This window comes from Emys orbicularis, chromosome 1 (genome assembly GCF_028017835.1).
Source record: "Emys orbicularis isolate rEmyOrb1 chromosome 1, rEmyOrb1.hap1, whole genome shotgun sequence".
In the NCBI taxonomy this organism is placed as follows: Eukaryota; Metazoa; Chordata; order Testudines; family Emydidae; genus Emys; species Emys orbicularis.
This window is the reverse complement of record NC_088683.1, coordinates 235500864-235523754: the sequence shown is the minus strand read 5'-3', so window position 1 is coordinate 235523754 and position 22891 is coordinate 235500864. Positions and strand designations below refer to the sequence as shown.

At 42.9% G+C, this 22891-nt stretch overlaps 1 protein-coding gene across 1 annotated transcript in view; it reads left to right on the top strand.

The window, feature by feature from the left end:
- Nucleotides 1-22891, top strand: part of TBL1X (transducin beta like 1 X-linked) — a 265679-nt gene that overhangs the window by 216384 nt on the left and 26404 nt on the right. The window contains exons 4-5 of the mRNA XM_065413092.1: nt 13955-14100; nt 19760-20021. Coding sequence (XP_065269164.1) covers nt 13955-14100; nt 19760-20021 — 408 coding nt within the window. The remainder of the gene's footprint in view (nt 1-13954; nt 14101-19759; nt 20022-22891) is intronic.

Below are 22891 nucleotides of genomic sequence, written 5' to 3'. Positions count from 1 at the left end.
ATCATAGAAACCGCAAGGCCCTGTTATGAGTTTAAACTTGTATATGTGGGAGAAGGGCTCCTTCCTGTAAACCTTCTAAGGTGAACTAGAGGGGCACACTTCCCCCTATGGAGTTCCTAAGGTGCACGGGAATATTTTCTTTACAGATCTCATAAAGTTAATGGAACAGGGAGTTCTAATGTTGTCAATTTAAATAGTTCAAGATTATAGTATATCTATGTGCTCCTTACAATTTCTTGAAAGCCATCAGAACTTCAAAGCCTTGGAGAGGGAAGCACCTTTTTTTTTTTTTTTAATGTTCTTTTAATTTTTTTTAAACTTTGACATTTTATGCAAAAATTAAATGTTACGGGTCAACAGCTAAGATCTTGAAAGTTAGGAAATATTTAAAGGTAGATTAATACTCTGTCCCCTTTGAGTTTATGTCATATGACACAATCTTAAATTACATGATCACATACAGTTTCTCAAATAAAAGAACATACATTTTTCTGTATGCTTAGGTACATATTTATAGCATTTAGAGTGCTGTGAACTACTGTGTATACCACAGAGTTCGTAATTTTTATGAAAAGTGCATATTTACTCAAAATACCTCAGATGAAGCATAGCATAGAATAATAATAAAAAATATTGGTGTATGTAGGTCAGCTACATTTGCTTCATAGTTACCTGCCTCATCCTTTGCAAATCAGGAAGACTGTACTGCAAGTTGAACAGGAAATATATAGTGTATGGATTTTGACAAAATTATTAAAATACACACCTTGAAGAATAATGTATTATATAAGAAGCATAGGTCAGTCAAGGTACTGGACCACTGTGACCACAAAAATAGTGCACTGTTCTCATACTTACGAAGTCTGCTGATGATGATTTCCACCCCAATTCTATTCATTAGCTTCAAAGACCTTTTAAAGAGCCTCTCTATAAATATGCTTTTAAACAATGTTACTCAAGTGCTGCTGAATTTACCTGGTGCATGTACAAAGCTCATATCAGCTGCTACATTTCAACATGTACTAGTCACGTCTTTTGAAGCCTCCAAATTACAGTGAAAAGGACAAGAGAGCTCTCTAGAAAAGAACTTAATTACATATTGTTTTCAGTCACTTAGGCCTTGTCTACACACAAAAGTCATACTATTATATGACTATGCCAGTGTAGTTACAGCAGTACAACCTCCCTAGCATGGGCTCAGTTATACCAATATAAATGTGCTTATATGCTGATATAGCTTATTCCATCTTTTTGTTCTGTGTTGTACAGTGCGTAACCTATTTCTTGTCCATGACTAGGTCTCTTTGGCACTGCAGTAATGCAAATAGATAATAATAAAATAATAATTAATAAATAAAGCAGGATATCTGTGTCCACACGAGGGGTTATGCTGTGTTTATTATTTTGGTAAAACAATACAGCTCTAATTGACAGCTATATCAGTACAAAAACTGTGTTTAGACCAGAACTAAACTGCTATGTGCCTCAGTTTCCCCACCTGTAAACTGAGGGTAATAATACTTACCCTGCCTCACATGGGGTGTTGAGGTTTTTTGTTCATTAATATTTGTAAAGCACGCTGAAGTCCTCTGGTTGAAGGCACTGCAAAAATGTTGAGTAGCGTCTATTTTATTTGATCAAAGTGTGAGATAAAGGTGCAGAACTAGATAAGGGTGGAGAGTGGGCCAGGAGTTAGTTACTTATTCTGAGTATCTGGACAACAAGAATGAGATGGTGAATCCAACTTTTCAAGTGTTAAAACTAGCCTTCGTGGCAATGTGACGTCAATTTTTAGTTGTCGTGATTTAGCAGAGAGCTGGTCTATGGGTGAACAGGCTTATTTACATGATGTCTCATTTTCCATTGGCCCAACCTACTCAGTGAAAAGAGAATTGCTTCTGCAGATGAGCCAAATTTCTGATGAATAAGCGGCTTGATGTAGAGCCAAGATTTGTGACCTTCCAGGGGTTATTTCAGATGCACAGAGCCCTTAGTGTTCTTAGAACAGATGTTGTATCTGCGATTTTGGAAAACAATACTTGAGGAATGGAACAAAATCAGCATTAGTTCAAATAGATATGTCTCCCAATAACTGACCTGATTATTTAAAGAGAAACGGTCAATTGGATTTTTATAAATTGGCTAATTAAAAAGAAATATTTTCTGTTAGATTATGCTTTATATAGTCTTTTTTTAACTCCTCTGAAAACATTGACAAGACTTCCCCTCTCTCCCTCCTTTGCTTCTATTATCTTTTTTAAAACTAAGGGAAACGGACTATACAGTACATTGGGGACCGTAAAACTGGCTGTATTCAAAGTATTGTCAAAAGTACATAGTTAAAAATGAAAGACTTTCAACTTTTTCCCCCCCAAATATAGTAATCTTGGGCATTACTTGTAATAGTAGCAGTGCAAATTTTTCAGACAGAAATGTGTTTTTTTCAGTTGATGTCCCTTTTAAATGAAAAGGGTACTTCATCATTACACTGCCTGATAAATTTTGATGTTCTAGTGTCTCATAGCACATCACATAGCCCTTACAGATGTATTTTCATTCTAATTTATAGCTTATTTATTTAACTAATGGGAAATAAACATTATTTCTCAGTTTAGAACTTTATTACTATCCATAATTCCTCACTCTGCTTGCCACCGTCTTTATTCACTCTGAAAATATGAAATACATTTAAAAGATCCAGAAGTGCAATTAGAAGTCAAGCTCATTTCACTTATGATCAAAGTCAGGTTTGGATCCAGATGTGAAATGGTTTGGTCTAAACATGCAATTTTTCTCTAATGCATTTTGCCAACCTCTTGTAGATAAAAAGCAATTTGGCTTTTATGCTGACAACACCTTTATGTCACATGAAATAATGTGAGAATCATGATCACAGTGTGCACTTTTTTCATAGGCTGACAACATAGAGAGGCAGTATATCAATAGTACTGTTATGAAATCCAAACACCACATTTAACAAAACAAAGGACAATTTTTTTTGTGTCTGTAGATACAGAAGCATAGCAGTTTGGTCATTCCTTGTTCTGGTTAAGTTTTCGGAGGAAACTAATTATCTGTATACCCATGCCATTTTGTATGTATTGGGGTGAAAAATAATGAACGTTATGTATGTAAACTGTATTACTTATGTTCCCAAATATGTATTTCATATGTACAAATGCCCATATGAGTAAATACATGTTTTGCAAATTTTGAAAACTTGTCCCACTGCATGTCTTCCTTCACTCTTATCCATTTTGCATCAGGAAGGCATATTAAAATGTAGGGTAAGGAAAGCAATTCAGAATTTAGCAAGTTCTGGTAAAGGAAAAGAAATACACTGAGTATCCTGTTCTTCTGCCATTCGCAAGGCCCTACTTAGTCAGTATTTCCTTCTGAATCATTTCACAGATTTACAAACTTGGCTGTTTTAAATTCTCTTTGGCCTGTGTCTTGGTATACAGTGTCAGATCTGAGCATGTATGGTCATTTTTAAGACAGAAGAACACAAACAATTGTACCCCTTTTCAGATGTGCTTTTTTACCCATAATTCCAAGCAAGTTTGTAGACATTTTTAAATTAGACATTGTAAATTATTAGGCTCTAATGAAGATGTATCTATTGTGTTGTATTGAATAAATTATTGACTTGAGACATTTTAGAAGGACTTGCTGAATAAATAAAAGGGTTTACTGAATATCATAGGCATGGGGGGAAATTACAGTATCAATTTTGGGGAAAAGTTTTAGATCAGGCCTACGCTTGAAAGGTTTTGACAGCATAGGTATATTATACCAGCAAAGTGGATGCAGCTCACACTTGCAATAATGCACATTTGCCAGTACACCTCTACCTCGATATAACGCTGTCCTCGGGAGCCAAAAAATCTTACCGCGTTATAGGTGAAACCGCGATATATCGAACTTGATTTGATCTGCCGGAGCGCGCAGCCCCGCCCCCCCGGAGCACTGCTTTACCGCGTTGTATCCGAATTTGTGTTATATCGGGTGGCGTTATATCGGGGTAGAGGTGTATATCTTATTCCAGCTACCTTGCCCATCCCTCTCCTACCCCGCCCTTCCCCTAGCAAAATACGCTATACTGGCAAAAGCACAGTTTTGCTAGTATAACTATATCTATAGTAGGGGCTTTTGCTGGCACAACTGTGTTGGTCACAAGTCATGCCTCACCACACCTCTGCTATGCCAGCAAATGTTTGTAGTGTAGATCTGACCTTGCTATCTTGGGAACTGAAAAGTCCATGGTGACCATCTGTAGAAACCATCTCAGTGTTGAAAGCCTTGCTTGTTCATTACTGAGTGTCAACAGCAATGTCCTTTTCACTGCTGCTTGCAGGTGGTTATTGTAACTGACGGAAGAACACAGCTTAGAGCAAAACATGCTAAATATGATCTCCATTGCCTAAAAATGAGTCTTGAAATGATACACATCCTCTCCTTTGACCATTGGTTCAGAGGACAGGTCTGGAAGATGATGATATTATTAATGTAATAAGAGAGGATGACTTTTTTGGAGTGGCCGTTGGAGAAGATTGCAAATCTTGCCGATTTGCATAAATAGTTGCATTAAAATGTCAGATCAGTGTTGACATTTAATTACAGATTGTCAGGCTAATTTATATGGCGTGATTAAAAGATAGAATTATTTCAAGCTTTATTTTTTAAAACAAAACAAAAAAACCTCTTTCCATTTTCCTTGTCCTGCCTCCTCCCTGTATCATATTTCTCAAATAGATTTAAATGGTAAAAGCCAAATACTGCTCATCAAAAGATCATTTCCAAGTTTTATTAATCTTTTCCAACATATTTTCCTGCTTCACAAAGACAATCCCTGCCCAAAGCATTCTTTGGCACATCATAAAATAATTTGGGGTTGCAGAGTTTCCCTCTGAATTCTTGGCAGATGCTGAGCAGGTCAAATATCTAAGGAAAAGGGTGTAACTTTTAATATTTGTGAATAATTGCTTCTACAAAACTTAGTAGGCCACTATGCACACTGTAATTTTGGCAGCTGACATAAACTACAGCGTAGGATCCTTTCTTTATATTTCCTAGGGACTATGAAAGAACTTGTAATACAGGACCCATTTCCCAGGGTTCTGGAAATCATTTTAATGGTTCAGTAACCCTAATCTTAATACAAATGTGCATGCCCTATTGTTCAGCTGATTTTCTAAAAATATATTTTGACTGCAGTTCTTATTTTACATTGCTAATGTGTGTACTTGTTAAGTCCTTTATGTAATCACTAAGGTAAGTCTTCAAAAATAAGCAGGCACTGCTGAAATAGAGAGAGGCACTCTAGGACATATTACCCAGAATGAAAAAAGCTCAACTTGGAGAAAAATCGGAGTCTGCTGTGAATAATAAACAAGATGCGGTTTAGGATCTGTGCCCACCTTTAAACTGTCTGCATTAAAACAGAACACATGCAGTGGCTCGAGGCAGCAGAATGATATTAACCGTATGTAAATAATCTCTTAGCGATACCAGGGTTCCACTTGTGATGCCACCAATTTACTCACACTCCGCTCTGAAGGAGAGTATATTCAATGCCTCCATAATTGTCCTGTGATAAATAGAGATTTAATCAGAATCAAAACTACAGTTCTGCTAGTAAATGTCATTGATAATACAACATATGACTGGGTCAGGGAAAAAGTGAATGACTATCGTCTGGCAGTTCGGTCACTCTTCTGGGGAACGTCCGACTTCAAAGACCTGCTCCAGTGGAACAGCTTCACCAGGACAGATGAAGAGAGATTCACCCCATAATAGCCTGGGAGGGCACTGCCTTGGGAGAGGGAAGACCTGGCCTCAAGTCCCTTCTCCAGAGCAGGAATTCCAACCCTGGTCTCCCCCATCCCAAGTGAGTGTCCTAACCACTGGGTATGCCTCCTCCAGCTGTTTTGTGAATCTGGTGCTTTAAAAATGCCTGGAAGCAAAATGTCTTGGGTCGAAGGACAGGTTTTGTTTAACCCCCAAATGGACTTTTTCAATTCACTGGCATTTTTGGAATTTCCAGTTCAAACTAAACTGACTTTTTTTTTTTTTTTTTTAATTGGAACTGCCAGCAAACCAAAAAATCCGTTATTTGCCCAGCTCTGATTACAAGCGCTGGCTTGTACTTTGCAAATAAGTAGTTGATATACCTGCTTTTCACCTCCCTGCCCCAGTAACCCTTCAAAATACTTATTTTCATCATTTGTGTATGCTTCTAATTAGTTATTCTTTCAGTGCCTCCCCCTCACCCCATTTGTGGTAGCAAGACTCTTATTTATTTCTAAGCATCACATCACACAATTCTTCCTTCCCTTCCTTCCTCTGAGATGTAACTCCCAAGACCCAGGTGTCAAACTGTGGAAGATATTTTTCCAGAAGTTGCATCTGGGCCCTTGGCAGGCTCCGCAAGCGGTTGTGCTGGCAGCTTTGGAGTTACTCAGGGTTTGGGGACACAGTTAAGCTGCAGATGGGACTGTGTGGGCTGTCTTGTCCTTCTGAATGCCACTTTCTTTTGATTCACTTGTAATTCTACAGAATGCCTCTACTTGATACGTCTAAATCCTTCGTGAGATTTGCACATAGGCCTATTTATGGAAATAAAGACGGCTCTTTTACCCCCTCATACCCAGATTTTTTTTTTTCTGCAACCTGTGGTACTAGCCAACTTCCTAATACACATTCCACTCTTGCACAATTTTTTACAACAGTTAAATTCACAGTCTTGGTGCCAGTGCTTGTGCTGCTTTAAAAAAATATTCATGCACTCAGAATCCCCAAATTGCCAGGAACGTGCAAACCAGAGCCATTTTAAAACCAGTGTTATTTTAAAACCATTTTGTAACCCTGCTCTTTTTTGTATCCCCTACCTGTCAAATTGCTTTTAAGGGAATAAATATGCTATCTAGGGGAAGAGGAAAGGAAGAAATGGGATGGGGGTTTAGTGAAAAAGTATGGTCTCAATAAATAAAAATAAACCAAGATTTTAAAAATTATCTTAACTATGATTAGAGCTGGTTAAACCCAACTAAAAGAGTGTGGCAAATATTCATTTATATTCCAAGTGGCTGCTCAGTTTGACAGAGTTCGTTCTTCCCCTTTCCCCCCTTTCCCCTCCCCATTATTAACAAATGTAACAAATCCAGGTGGTCTGTGCAGGACCTCTGGATCTAAAAGCATCAGCCTTTACTGTTTCAGCTAAAGGACTAGGATCACTAATGCAAAAGCAGGAACAGCCACACAAATCTCCATATGAAGAACCACCTCGTTAGTATGAGTTATATAAATATTTGTGAAAATGGGTTTTTATTCCCAAATGTTTGGAGAATGACTCCTTTTCATACAAACACCTGGCGTTTGGTCCGTCACAAGAATATTCAGTAGAAACGATGCACATTTTGGTGGTAATAATTCCTTGTTCTCCATGTCATTCAGTCAGGGAGCAGTAACAGTGCTGAGGTGACAAGTCACACGTTGTGAATAATTAAAATGAACAGTTTGCAAAAAACCTAGAGGCTAAAACTTGTTTTTATAAGCTATTTGAAAATTGTGGTAAATAAATTTAGCCGGCTCTGGAGGAGTTCACAAACAGAAACAAGAACTACACTAAGCAAATAATTCAGCCAGCTCTAACCAGGATCCCCACAATTAGGGTTACCATATTCAAACATTTAAAAAAGAGGACACTCCACGGGGCCCCGGTCCTGCCCCCAGCCCCGCCCCAACTCCGCCCCCATTCCAACCCTTTCCCCAAAGTCCCTGCCCCAACTCTGCCCCCTCCTCTGAGCACCCCACATTCCCCCTCCTCCCTCCCGCTCTGATCTTGGTTGGGGGTTGCTAAGTGCTTCCCTGCTCTCCACTCGCCCTGCAGCCCCTGCACACACACCCCCGCTCCTGCAGCCTCTGTGCCCCCTGCTGCCCACTGGCCCTGCATCCCCTGCACCCCCCCCCACTCCTGCAGCCTCTGCGCCCCCCACCTGCCCTGCCCCTGCGCCCCCCTGCCCCTGCAGCCTCTATGCCCCTGCCTGCCCTGCTCCTCCTTGCCCTGCACCCCCCCGCCCCTGCAGCCTCTGTGCCCCCTGCTCCCCACTCACCCTGCAGCCCCTGCGCCCCCATCTGTCCTGCCCCTGCGCCCCCCTGCCCCTACAGCCTCTATACCCCTGCCTGCCCTGCTCCTCCTCGCCCTGCAGCCTCTGCACCCCCACGTCTGCCCTGCTCCCCCGCTCCCCCGGCAGCCTCTGCCTGGCGGGGGCTTCGGATGCTCAGCGGCGACCGGGGCAGCGCGGGTCCCTGCAGCCCCAGCACACGCCGCACTCCCTGCCCCGCAGGGTGATGGGGCCACAGGAAGGGTCCCCCAGTGGCCGGGGAGTCCCCTCGGCTGGGGCGCGCGGTCCGCCCGGCCTCCGGGGGCAGCAGCGGCCCCTTCGCTGCCTTCTGCGGCTGCGCCCCCCCCTTCCCCCGCCCGAGCTCGCTACAATGTAGCTGGGCGGCTGGGCTGCGCTGGGGACCCGGCGGGTCGTGCTGGGGCCAGGCGGACCCTGGCTTATGCTGCCTCCCTATTTCCCCGGACATGTCCGGCTTTTTGGCAGTTCCCCCCGGACGTGGATTTGAGTACCAAAAAGCCGGACATGTCCCGGGAAATCCGGACGTATGGTAACCCTACCCACAATGGCAGACCTGGCCTGTGATGCTTCAGAAGCTACTGCTTCCAAAGAGGAATTGTCATCTTGTACACCCATCCAAGTGCAGCAGAATGTACAATAGCTGTTGTAGTGTAAGATAGTAAGTCACACAAGACAGCTATTTACAGAGTTAAAGGAGTCAGAAAGAGAAAGGCGCTCTTAATATATGTCAGCTACTTGAATTTATGATTGCTAGACCAGCTAGGACAGATAATACTCAAAAGCACCTCGTTTGTATGTTTATAAGTAAAAATCCTTACCTCACATTTCAGCTGAGACCTAAATCCACAGAAGGGAGGGAATTCTCACTTAGATTGCCATGGCAGCATAACTCTGTCCCACAATTGTGTCTGTGTTTTGGAAATGCATTGCTGTTGTTCCAAAAGTGTGCGAGGTGTATTACAGGCAATTTAAGATGACAAGATCTTTGCCCCCAAAAGCTTGCAACGTGGCCAGGTTACAGACGAAGAACAGAATTGTGTTAATTAAAAAGGCAACAGCTAATTGACATACCTGGTCCCTTTAATATCACATACAAAAACTGTTTTAAGAAGTACCATATTCAATGGGAAAATGTATAACCAATTTAGAGGAAAATTCATGTTCATCTCACTTTCTGTGGATGAAGCAAAATGACTAAAACATGAATTTTGTGCAATTGTCAGACAGATATATTTTTGGTGTGAATTAGGGAATATGCATTGTTTCAAAGTAGCCCTTATATTAACATTTTTAGGGTTTTTTTTTTAAATTCTGTTTCCATTGCATTCATTCTAAGCCCGTTATCTTGTCCTCCATCAAATCCTTTTTCAAGGCCCAGTTCTTCCATGATTCCTACAAGATATCAGCTAACTAATAATGGCTATATTAAGGAGCTGCCATGTAGAGCTGCTGTGTTTTTTAAAAGGTGTATATAATGTATATATAAATTACGCATATTTTGATTGTTTACCTTTTCTCCTCTTTTCACAATATGGCCAAAAAAAAAAAAAATTAGAAGAGTAGGACAACACTCCGATGGGTCTGTTTTCTGGAAGCAAACAGTAATAGCAACATAATGAATTGGAGTGTGTCACTCACAGATGACAAGCCTGTTCAACTGGGAGAAGGAGAGGCAGAAAGAAACTAGTGTATGGCATTATATTCCCCCTCTCCCTCCATTTGACTGTTCTTACCTCTTTATGGAGTCACTACCTCAGAGGATCCACATTTCTTGCTATGCATCTGTGTAGGAATTAACACAACATGGTCCCATTTCCTTGGTGGTACAAGATAACAAATTAATAATAATTTATAGAACAATGCGGAATTATTGCAATGATGAAAATTAAATCTAGTTTATGGGAAATAATACACAGGGACACTCAGTGTGAATTTTAAGTGGTTTAGTTAAAGTGCATTAAACCCTGTGTGGACACTCTCAGGTCTGGTTTACACTACAGAGTTAGCTTGGTGCAAGGCAGCTTTATGTCGACCTAACTATAGAAGTGTCTACACTTAAATTTTGCTCCTGACGATATAAATGTCCTGCTGTGCCGACTTCCTAACTCCACCTCCATGGGCGGTAAGGACGCGCACCACTGATACAAGGAGCAAAGTATAGTCATGCACAAGCGATGTAGTTACTGTGGAAACTGTATGCTGATGCAAGTTAGATCGACTTAATTTTGTAATGTAGACATGGCCTCATTCAGAATTTAAGTGGCCTTAATTTGGTTTAGTTTTATTTCAATTAAACTAAACCAAATTATGGCTACTTATGAATATCTCCACAGGGGTTTAATGCAGTTTAACTAATCCACTTTAAATTCACACCTTTAGTTAATTTGGATTGATTTTCCTGAGTGTCACTATGTAGCCAAGCCCACAGATTCAACAACTTTTCTCTCCTGCTTTATTCAGTACTGTGACAGTGTGTCTGGTTTCAGTCAATTACAAATTCACATTGTCCCCATCAAATCATATCTACCATTTGCAGAGCACATTCTGTCTCTGCTCTCCCCCTCCCCAACTGCCTCAACAGTCTGCATACAGTCATCAGAGGGGGTGGTGTTCCAGTTTCTTGGCTTTTAGCTCCTTAATGTGGGTTTCTGAACCTTAGAAGAGGGGCCAAGTTAACTCCATGTAACATGACCATTTAAATAGCTAACCTTTGAAACTTGCCTTTGTTTAATGGAGATCTTCTCTGTGTATGGCTGAAATATAGAGAGATACAACACTACTATATAATACTGTACACAGACATCAAAGAGATCTGATGACATCTGGTAACCATAAAAGCAAAGCTCAAGTGATTTACGATGTCATTGGAACTCTGACATTTGTGCAGCTTCATTCAGTTTTCCTGTTGTGAGAGTTATACTTCAAAAGCATACACTGTATAAAATGTCCATTTCCCTGTTGATTTTATAAAATGTTGCTGGAGAAGTACAGGAAACTAGGAGAGAATTTTTTTTCTTCTTTAAAATATACAGTTTAATTTCAAGACTGTTCTAAAAGGGATTATGACATCAGATATTGTTCATTCAGCCTACCTTTGTTTGATAAACTCCTTGATTTTCACACTACAGTCTTATTTGTTAAAAGATTAGGAAAGCTGTCTTGCTGATGCTCAAAAGATTGAATATTGCTTTTTCAATGATGCCCTAGCTATGACTGTTTTGTTTTGTTGTCTCGCAGTTGCTTTTGTAATGGTATGTTATTTAAACATCTGCAGAGATGCTATACATTTATATAAGCTAGAAGCCAAACATCTGTTTTTAAATCCATGTTTCAAGTCCCTTCCCCTGCCTAATATTTTCAGGATGTAAAATGAAAACCTTGAAGCTGTGTGTATTAATGTGACTTCTGCATGGTGAATAAGTGCATTTTCATGTTCGAGCAGGTGATGATGAGTTAGCAGCCTTCAATGATGTGTCATGTCCCTCAGTATTGAGCAAGGTGATTAGCTGCAGGCCCAAATTATAGCCTACAGTCTGCTGGCCCAAGATATATCCCTCAGCCTGCCAACAGAAAAGAGGATGCAATAACAGGTGTAAAAGTGTAGTTAAAATGAAACCTAGTGTACATTTACACTAGTAGCTTTACATCTGTTGCTCCAGGGTTTGGTGGTTTGGAGTTTTAATGCTGCCTGTCCTTTGATTTAGCCGGAGACCACTTACAAAATCCTTACCTGTCAGGATCACAGCGTAACTTCTGTGTGAACTTTAATGCCTTTTGACCCACAGTTTAGTCACCTGATTACTCTCCATTTATGAGTGCATGAGTAGATTGGCCATGAAATCAATGACACCATTCTAAAAAGAGCCGACTTTAAAAAATAATGTTATAATGTGCACAAATTTAAAATAAAGTAGGACCTGTTTGGGTAATATTGGATAGTCACACACCATAGATGTGGAGATTTCAGTGTTACGTGACTCTGTTATGAGACCAGGGCTCTGGACTGACACACTCCAGCACAGGTTCACTTTATTATTATTTATTTACTTATTTTTGCACCAGCCAGAAATGTGCTTTACACGTTTGACAGAACAAATAAGAAAAAGTCCTTGCCCTGCAGAGCTTACAATCTAATCTGATGGGTGGTCAGGTACCAAATAAACAAGAGAAGGGCAGGACAGAGTAGCAAAGGACCAGGGCGATATAAATAAGATCACTCAGTTCTGTGCTTTACTTCACGCATTATTCTTTTTCAGAACTAGGCTTGTAGCCAGAGCTGAACCTCTTCAGCATACACGTCGACACCCAAAAGGGACGGGGAGCATGGGGCAACATGTGGAGACAGTGGCAGAAGTCAAGATGAGGGGGAAGGGAAGACAAATAACAGAATGGGGGTGGAGGGAAGGCGAGGAACTTTAAAAAGCAAATATTTCAATTTCAGTGGGGGGATGTCTGAGGGGGCTGGGGAGATTGTATTTCTGAGTTTCTTTTTGCTACTGATCCAACTAACTGGGATCATAGTTGGTTGGATTGGTTGCCAAAATAATCTTTCGAAGAGAGAGAGAGAGCATCCCTCCTGAAATTCTGGAATAACTCCATAGTCCCCTCCCGCTCCCCACACATAGTTGGACAGAATATTGATATGGGGGGAAATCCCTTAACGGACAAAACTGTAAATTAAACCACTGTTGACAGGGGGAAGAGGTGTAGATATGTATAACGGAAGTATTTTCATTTGAGAGCTGCTGTTCTCTTCTCCCAGTCGTCTAGTCGGCGGAGAGTGTGAGGGTTTTCCTGTTTGAGACATGGCAATGGTGGTTTCCTCAAGGCTTTTAATGTTAGATTAATGCTCTGGAGACAATGCGGTGATAAATGGGTTCCTACAGTTATATCTACATCCTGTTCTCCCTTCCCCCTCCCGCATGTCCACTCACATGCACAGTCCAGGTACTTTTCCAAGTTGTAATGCTTGTTCTTGCACAAAGCAGCAGTTCTGACTAGTTTCCCCTAGTGATTAAACTGCAGCTCCTTCTTTCAAAGTTTATCCGCTAAATCCTTTAATTTGAGATGCAGAGTGCTTTATTATCAGCTGTTTCCTAGGAAGATGACAAAAATGAAATGGGGACGAGAAAGGCTTATGGTTAACTGAGGAGTAGTGCCAGTGAATTGGCTTGTCATCTGTGATGTGATACATTCCAATTCATTATTTTTGCTATTACTGTTCACTTCCAGAAAATAGATCCATGAGAGTGGCCTCCGTCTTTTTGTTGTTGTTTCATATGATAATGACTAAGCTCTGCGTTTCAGATTATAGTCAGTAATCAGAGCTGTGGGCAGAGAATTGAGTATTTCTTATCTTCTGAAAGAGAATGGCTCCCCTGTGTGAGCTGCAAGTATGCCTTGGCCAAATGCAACCTGTGCAATGATAAAGATTAAAGTATTTGGCTTTGGAAAAGCTTGATACTAAATTAGAGAGGAAACAGAAGATTCGAGTCAAATTTTTAGTAGCTGCACTTGCCACCAGCATGAGTTGTTTTAATAGGAATATTTTTTACTTGAACACTGATCATGAAAGCTTTTCATTTCTGTATAAATTTTGTTTACAAATTAAATGTAGTTGGAGAGGAGGGGAAGAAGAAACAGTAAGATGGCTCTGTTAACCTAACTGACCTAATGCAATCAAACTATATTTTTCCATTTATGTGTCAGTGCCTTTCACAGTTTAAAACAGTATATTTTTAGATTGAAAAGGGTGCCTATCATGTTGATGAGTTCAGATTTCATATCATGGCTTCCTTTCTTGCTTTCAGGTTTCTCCCATTCGGCCTTTACATTTGGTATCGAAAGCCACATTAGTCAGTCCAACATCAATGGAACACTAGTGCCACCTGCTGCCCTCATCTCTATTCTTCAGAAAGGCCTGCAGTATGTGGAGGCTGAGATCAGCATCAATGAAGTGAGTACACTCATTGCCACAAGCGGGAAGTGCACTTTTGCAATTTACAAACGTGCTAGAAGGTGGCATATGAAATCACACATTTTCGGTTGAACTCAACAGGTCAGATGAACATGAGACAGCGTCTGAGGTGTCTGGAGATTAGCTTCATTTTAATACATTTCCCCCCACAGAAGCACCTGAAAAGGCTCTACGATACTTTCCATTTCCACAGTGGCAGCTCCAGGCACCAGCGCTCCAAGCGCGTGCCTGGGGCGGCAAGCCACTGGGGGCGCCCTGCCGGTCCCTATGAGGGCGGCAGGCAGGCAGCCTTGCCGGAGCTCCGCCGGTCCTGCGGATTCGGTGGCAATTCGGCGGTGGGTATGCCTAAGCTGCAGGACCAGCGGACCTCCTGCAGGCGCGCCGCCGAATCCGTGGGACTGGGGACCTCCCGCAGGCATGCCGCCGAAAGCCACCTGCCTGCCATGCTTTGGGCGGCAAAAAATCTAGAGCCGCCCCTGAATTTGCAATTATAGCTTGGAGGATGGATTTTTTTGATGTTACTGGTGCCTAAGTAAAGAAGTTAAATACTCAGGGAGCCTTATGGTGCATAAGAAAATATATGTCCTTTAAAAAAAAAAAAGTGTTTCTGTTTTCAAAACCACAAGCATTCAATGGGGAAAGTCTGAATTGTATCGTAAAACTTCGATTGTATACTCTGTTAGCAGATAGGACTTCCAGCAAGTGCTAGGGGCCTGATCCAAAACCCATTGAAGTCAATGGAAAGATTCCCATTGATTTCAATGGGCTTTTGGATCAAGCCCTAGAAAAGACATGTGGCCAAATGGTGTGACTGAGCCAGGCAAAAGAATCAAGACATTCCTGAGGTCTAATCCTGACTCTGCTGTTGAATCCATCAACCTGCAAGCTCCCAACAAGGTGGACAGTTCAGTGAAACAAAGGGACTACACAGGAAAGTCCAGTAGTTCTGCCCTGCCTAACTTAAGAACATGGTGCCACAGCAAAAGGAAATGAGACAAGCCAGGTCTTACTATATTACACAATACTCACCATGTATACTTTTAATTAAGCAAGATCTTGATTCTAGATAAATAATAATTTCCCATGTGCACATTCACTCTCCCCCCCCCCCCCCCATGCACCTTGAGTAGTCGTGGAAAAATCCATTATAATTCCCAAGCTAATAAATATTTTTTTAAAACAGGGAGGGGAACATTTTTACCTCTGTCAGGTAATACGTGGGTGGTGGGAATCTTTAATATATATTAATTCATATGAAAGCTATCATTTCTTTTGACTGTAAAATGCTTGTGCCTGAGCAGCAGGGGTGAGAACAAAAGGACGGGGGGAAAGAGGGTGAGGAAGCGCTTGTATTCTATAATATAGGGCATGGTTGTATATCACTCATTTTTAGAGGTAAAAATGTTATGTTTATTTTACTCTCTCAATAGAACGAACCAGCAATATTTAGCAGTTATCTTTTTTTTTAATATAAAAGCAATGGTATTTGAGATTAATGCCAAATTACACATTGATGTATTTGTAATAATAAAACACCCATAGGGATTTGTTTTGGTTTTCTGCCACTTAACATTTTGCAGTTGGATGCTGCAAAACATGTTGCAATTGGATCAAGGTGGGTGGACCCTGGCACCTATGGACATCACCCTTGACAGTTTGGCCTCTGTGCTAATGCAAGAGTCATTCCAAGTGGATCTTATTCCGGATCACAGCACAAATAGGGAAAATGCTCTAAAAATATGTACACTGTTGCAAGATTTATGGTGCTTTTATACTTTTTTTAAAACACCGATAATCACATTTTTGTATGCTTCACTGTGTTTTTAACTTATTCAAACTGAAAACACTAATTATGAATTCACTTGTCCAATTGTGCTATTTAATTTATTTAATAAGTTTATCTCCAATTTCATGTCCCTTAATATAATTGTGCTTTATAATTGCAAATATAATTTTTTCACATTTATTTTAATGAATTGTTTTTGCACTTCATACTTAAATGCTCACACAAAGACACCGAGTTCTGAAATGCTCAATAGCACACAAAACTTAGAGGGAATTGGAATGCTATATTATAATGGCATTGCCAATTATGCCATTCAAAGAAGGTTAGAGCTAGACCTAAAAGGCCTCAGCATTTACTTTCATGCCAGCAATGATCATCTATTTTTGCTGGTGGTTGTTTTAAAGAGAGGGAGCTTACAATCTAAAAAGGCAACACAAGCAAAAAGTAATAAGAAACAGGGCCGGTGCAACCCATTAGGCGACCTAGGCGGTCGCCTAGGGCACTAGCATTTGGGGGGCGGCATTTCAGGTCCTTCGGCGGCGACCGCAGCGGCCGGATCTTCGGCCGCCCTGGTCGTCGTCGGCATTTAGGCGGAGGGAGCTGGGGCAGGGGAATGCGGGGAGGGCCGCCTGCAGCAAGTAAGGGGGGGGGGCGGCACGCAGGGAAACTCCCCGCCCCCACTCACCTCTGCTCCGCCTCCTCCCCGAGCATGCCGTCCCGCTCTGCTTCTCTCCCTCCCAGGCTTGCGGCGCCAAACAGCTGATTGGCACCGCAAGCCTGGTAGGCGGGAGAAGTGGAGCGGCAATGGCGTGCTCGGGGAGGAGGCAGAGCAGAGGTGAGCTGGGGCGGGGAGCTGTCGCACGGCAGCCGGGGGGAGCTGCCGCGGGGGGGCGCCTCAGGGCGGAGGGGGGGCGCCTCAGGGTGCGGGGGGGAGCTGCCGCGGGGGGGGCGCCTTAGAGCGGAGGGGGGGCGCAAGGTGGAAGTTTCGCCTAGGGCGCGAAACATCCTTGCACCCGCCCTGATAAGAAAGCAACCAATATGCCCCTTCTCTACTGTGTGGTGGGAAGAAATGTCTCCTTCCCAAGCCAGCATGCCTCCTCTACTGTCTTGTGCCTGCCAAGGACACCCCTGCACTATGGCGAATCCTCCGCTCCTTGCCTGTTACAGCTTTTAAGTCCCTTGTCTCCATTCTGGAACAAAATTAGGGACACGGATCTGATTCTAAAATTCTATGTACAGTAACGGGCCTCAGTTTTATATTCCAACTTCATTTTTTATGCCTGCAATTATGCTAGACATATATTTCTAAGTATCCAACTACATCAGCAAGTAGTTAGTAAGTTCTTAGACATCTACAGTAATGACCATTATTGTGCCCACAATATTCTGCGTGCAGAAACAGAGGCCTTGTTAAGACTGTGGTGCTCTTAGCACTAAGGTGACCAGGGGTCCTAGCCAATGGGAGGGGGTGTGTGTGTGTGTGCTTGCGGACAAGAGTGGCGTGTGGAGCCTCCTGGCCCCCCTCGCCTAGGACCCGGACCTGCTGGCTGTTCCAGGGCACGGTGCCAGGACAGGAAGGTAGCCTGCCTTAGCCCCCTGCTGCACCACTGACCAGGAGCTGCCCAAGGTAAGCTCATGCCCCAACCCCCTGCCTCAGCCCTGAGCCCACTCCCAAACCCAGAGCACCCTCCTGCGCCGCAAACCCCTCATCTCCGTCCCCACCTCAGAGCCCGCACCCAGAGCCCCCTCCCACACCTTGAACCCCTCATTCCCGGGCCCAACCCCAGAGCCCTCACCCCCTCCTGCACCCCAAACCCCGCCTCAACCCGTAGCCCCCTCCCACACTCCAAATCCCTCAGCCCCAGCCTGAAGCCCCCTCCTACATCCCCATCTCTCATCCCCAGCCCTACCCTGGAGCCCTCACCCTCTCCTGCACCCCTACTCCCAGCCCAGAGCCCCCTCCTGCACCCTGAACCCCTAATTTCTAACTCCACCCCAGAGCCTGCACACCCAGTTAGAGCCCTCACCCGCTCCCGCACCCCAACCCTCTGCCCCAGCCCAGTGAAAGTGAGTGATGGTGGGGGGGAGCGAGCCACTGAGGGAGGAGGAATGTAGTGAGCGGGGGGCAGAGCCTCAGGGAAAGGGTGGGGCTAGGGTATTTGGTTTTGTTCAACTACAAAATTGGCAACCCTACTTAGCACAGATCCTCCACAATGAACGTCAATGGGAGCGTTGCCATTGCCTTCAGTAAATATAGAATCAATCCCTATGTGCCTTCAGTTAAAAGTTTCATATGCCACATGTCACAATTCAAGGAAGCTGCACCTGTATTTCCCCTCAGTGGTCCAGGAAGGGCACCCATTCTCAGGCATCCAGCTCCCCAGCTATTGCCTGTCTTGGTTGGAGACCCAAATCTCACTCCCTTCTGACTGAGGAATTTCCAGGCTTCACAGTTCCCTGCCTTCACTGTCCCAGCATGGACAGATTGCCCAAGGACACCCACTTTTTTCTCTTCAGAGTCTGATAGTGATTGTGAGCAGATATAAGTACTACAAAGATATAGCTAAGCAAGCCTATTTTATTCTTAAGGTAAAAAGCACTTCAGAGAAAACATTTTAAAAACAGTAAAAGAACCTGCATGCATGCTAATGAGCTTATCAGGAACCTACGCCTTAATATGGATTCTGGCAGGATAAGTCCTTCAATCCTCCCACCCTAAGCATTACCTTGGGGTTACAAAGTCATAATAGCTTCAGCTCAGAAAAAGCACCCTGTCGTATTAGGCCTCAGTATGCCAAGTCCTTCCAACCTTCCCTAAGGATTGGGGCCTTCAGTGGACCAGAAATCTTGTTCATTTGCTGGATCAGAAAAAAGGCCCCGAATCAATTTAAACTCAGGTTATTTATCCAAAAGTCTCTTCTTTGTCTGTTGGTCTCTGGAAAATCTGGTTTGAACTAGTATGCATATCTTGCGGGGAAGGCGGGATGACAAAGGCTGAAAATGATAGTTCCAACAAGTCCATACTAGCCAGCCAAATGGTTATCTTTAGATTTCAATTTTTAATTTGTTATGGTAGTGGGGGGGAGGGGTATTATAAAGTGAGAATTGTTTCCCAGCTACTTCATTTTACCACCTCCCCACCCAATCTCTCACCACTGTATATTGCCATTTTAGAAATCTGCTGCTGCTGGGTCACATCTATTTCCAAGAGTCAAATTGGGATAGCTTGCACCCTTGCTTTCATATTTTAAAAAATTAAATCTCTACCACTTGTGGTCATGAAGATAACCTTCAAAATGGGAACCAAATGTTAACTGCTGTAATGATGTTTATCTCTGGGTCTGCAGGGAGCCCAAAACAATAGCTCAGAGAAGTGTGAACTTTTCCATTAATCTCAATGGTGCATTATCCCTGAAGTCTAATTATGAAAAGATAATTGCCAACATTTACTATTTCACTATTTATCAAAATGCACAGAGAATTTACACGCCCTCTCAATTTGACCCCTGTCTGTGTCTCTACATAGTCCTTGACCCTTTTATTTTGGAATATAAAATCAAGGGAAAAATTTCTAGCAAGATTTAGATAATTAAGCTTTGCATAACTCTGTTTTCTTTTATAAATTCAAATGCTTATGTGCCTGAATTTACATACCCTCTCAACCGATTATCCATCCACATTCGGTATTTCTACATAAGCTCCAGTGTTCTGACTTTTTGGTCATATCCAAGTCCTGTAACCTCACACTACTCATATGTCTGGTTTCTCTTTGATGTTCCCCTCTCTACAGACCTTTCTCCACTGGGGAGATACTAAGCCTGAAATTTCCCCCCTGTTTATTTTGTTCCTCAGGATGGTACAGTATTTGATGGCAGGCCCATAGAGTCACTGTCTCTGATCGACGCTGTGATGCCTGACGTGGTACAGACCAGGCAACAGGCATTCAGAGAGAAACTAGCTCAGCAACAAGCCAGTGCGGCAGCGGCAGCAACGGCAGCAGCAGCAGCCGCGACAGCGACGACGGCAGCAACCACGACAGTTGTTTCCCAGCACAACACACCAAAGAATGGAGAAGCCACTGTGAATGGAGAGGAGAATGGGGCACATGCAATAAGTAAGCAAAAGCACGGCGCCCGTTGTCCGGTGTTCAGGTAGACTTTGGTTAGAATAATGCTCTTGCATGATGTTCACCCAACAGTTGTAATAGGACAGAACTGTGACAGCATCATTCCAGAAAACTATTAAAGCATGGGCATAGTCAGAACGGTTATTATGTAAACCTTACATATTGGAGGTACGTGCTACAGTGCTGGCATAGTCAGTGTTGTGTCGTCTCCCTGTACAAGACTAAACAAGCTTTACCGAACTGCAGACTCAGCAAGGCATCATAAAATGAAGCGGTGTGCGCCTTCTGCTTTGAGCAGGGTGCCAAAGCTTTGCCCACATTACCAGCTAGCCAGGTGCCTTGAGGCTGCACCCAGTTAAGATCAATGAAACAGTGTGGCTTCCCTGGTTTAGATTTCCAAAGCTATATAGGGGATTTAGCTGCTTCCATTGAAATTGTGTGGCTAAATTCCTTAGTCGGGTGTAAGTCTCTCAAGCCCCAACTTTAGTATGGAGGTGTGTCCTGAAGAGACTACAGATCCTCTCGTGCCACCTCCCTCTTGGCCTGAGAAGAGAGCACATTATTGTATTAAATGAGGCAAGCCACAAAAGTCACATCATATTTCTCTGCAGTCTGAGTTTGGTCTCTTGAGCCATAGTTTGTCCATTCCCGGCATAACCATTGCAGTAATTTTAAACTGAGGGAGTTTTACTAACATTTGTAGCCTTTTCTTGGGGCACCCAGGAAGCAGTCATACAGCAGGTCACATGGCTGTTTGGGCTTTCTCTATTTTGGGGAGTGGTAATACCTGGTACTGTGCTCTCCAATAAAATTTCACAGAGGGAGTGAGGAGGCCATGTTAGGTCTGTATCAACCAACAAGGCATGGGTTAGCATGCAGTAAATTTGGGGGCTTAGTTTTGGATAAGCAGTTGGCTAGGCAGACAGTAAAAAGAACAGCAGCAGTTTGGGATTTAGGAGGGGAGAAGGTCCCTGAGGAGCAGCTAGTCAGATGGCATGTGTTTAGCAACTGCTGCTGTGCCAGCTGCTCATTCTGGGAGAAGAGCTGAGGCCTGAAAGTTAAGAAGACGTAGGCTATGGGGAGACCCTGCAGAGCAACCTGGGGACAGCTGGCTCTGTGAAACAAGTGCTTGCACCACTTTGGGATGCTGCAAACTTGCTCTCTCCAAGCCATTCACAATATGCCATCTTCAGATCTGAAGGTGTAAGAATACATGGGGGAGAGGCACACACAACTTTAGGATCCCTGTTTAGTTGAACTGGCCCTGTCAGTCATCCATGACCTGTTCAAACAACAAAAACTGAGAGATAAAACTCAGGACTCCTGTGTCCAAGTTACTGTAATTACAGGCCACCACTAGAAATAAAGATTTTATAATGAGATTCTAGCTGGCAATTTTGTATTAGAGGCTAAATAGTGCTCCTACTGCTGTATTTGTCTCTGTAGCGATAATGGTAACCAAAAAAACAAATTCTGTAAGTGAAATAATGAGAGGGTCGCAAGCTTTGTTTCTTAGGTAGGCCGAGCTGTACACCCAGCCAGGGTCCTTGCCCTCAGTATGGCCAGGCCCCTCATCCCATTTGGACACTCAGGATATAAGGCTGGTGGAGGACTATGTTCTGCTTTGGCAGTGAATGCGAGGCCACTTGCCTTCCTCCCCAGCGGTTGCTGCTCCTAACTCTGCTGCCGTCTGTGTTTAGACTGAGGCAGACACTGCTTCACTAATAATACTTAAATCATTTTTTCAAGATTTTTCTGCACAATCATGAGCATTTGAAACATCATATTTTTAAATGAAAGCTGGGATTCTGATGTCAGCATATGACTCTCAAACCTGGGGCCCTAAGCACATACTTATTGTGTCTATGCCTGAATGTCATGGGTGTACCTGAACCACACTGAAAAGCAGGCAAGCCTGAGGAGCCCAGCAGAGTGGAATACATTCATACTTTGAACAGCTGCACAGTTTCCTAAGAATGGCATCCTATTTTATCCTTCCAAGTGGGCGGAGTTCAGGAAAATAGCACTGCTTTTTGCTTATTTTTACCCCAGTTTGAACCCTGAGTAGGACACCGACAAAATGAACCATCATCATACTGCTGCTGCTTTCCACCAGCAAAATACCCTTTGTCCTAGATGAATATGTGCTGTATTGGCAACCAGGAGAAAATGGGTTCTAGGCTAATTTCTTCTACTAATTGATTTTAGTAGTGCTTTGCCTTTCACAGACCTTAGTAGTTAGAACCTTATGGGTTCCACACACAGCGTAGAGAACCCAGATCTCTAATATGACAGACCAGTTCTCAGCCACTTAGCCATGTTGTCTCTCAGAGAGAGTCTGACAAATATTTGCTCTTGGCTCTGTTTTCTATAAATAGGGGCTACTCCTCCATATGCAACATCTTTAACCTATTATTTCAGTGTTAGTGGCTGGTGCACAGGGGGTAACAGCTTCTCCTGTTACCAGCTAAAGTAGTTAGTCCATTAGCTCAAGTGGTAGAAGGTTGTGCTGCAATGCTGAAAATCTGGGGTTAAAATCCTGCTGATGACACATGATGGCTGTTACAGTTACACACAATATAATTTGGGTTTTGGGGGGTGGCTTGTTTTTCAAAAACAAAAACAAAAGAAAGCTCTTTCAGTTGCAAAGCCAAGCACTCAAAAGTTAGAAAGCCAGATTTAACGTCACCCATCCAACCTTAATTCAGCCCCCATGTGCATTATGATACACCCTTCAATTATATGATCTGAAACTGTTTTGTCCACTGGACCCCTGCCTCAGTGTACAGCATGGACAGTGCTCAGAGAATGAGGCAGCTAGTCAATATTCCTTTGTATTCTCATTTTTCAGTGTGTGG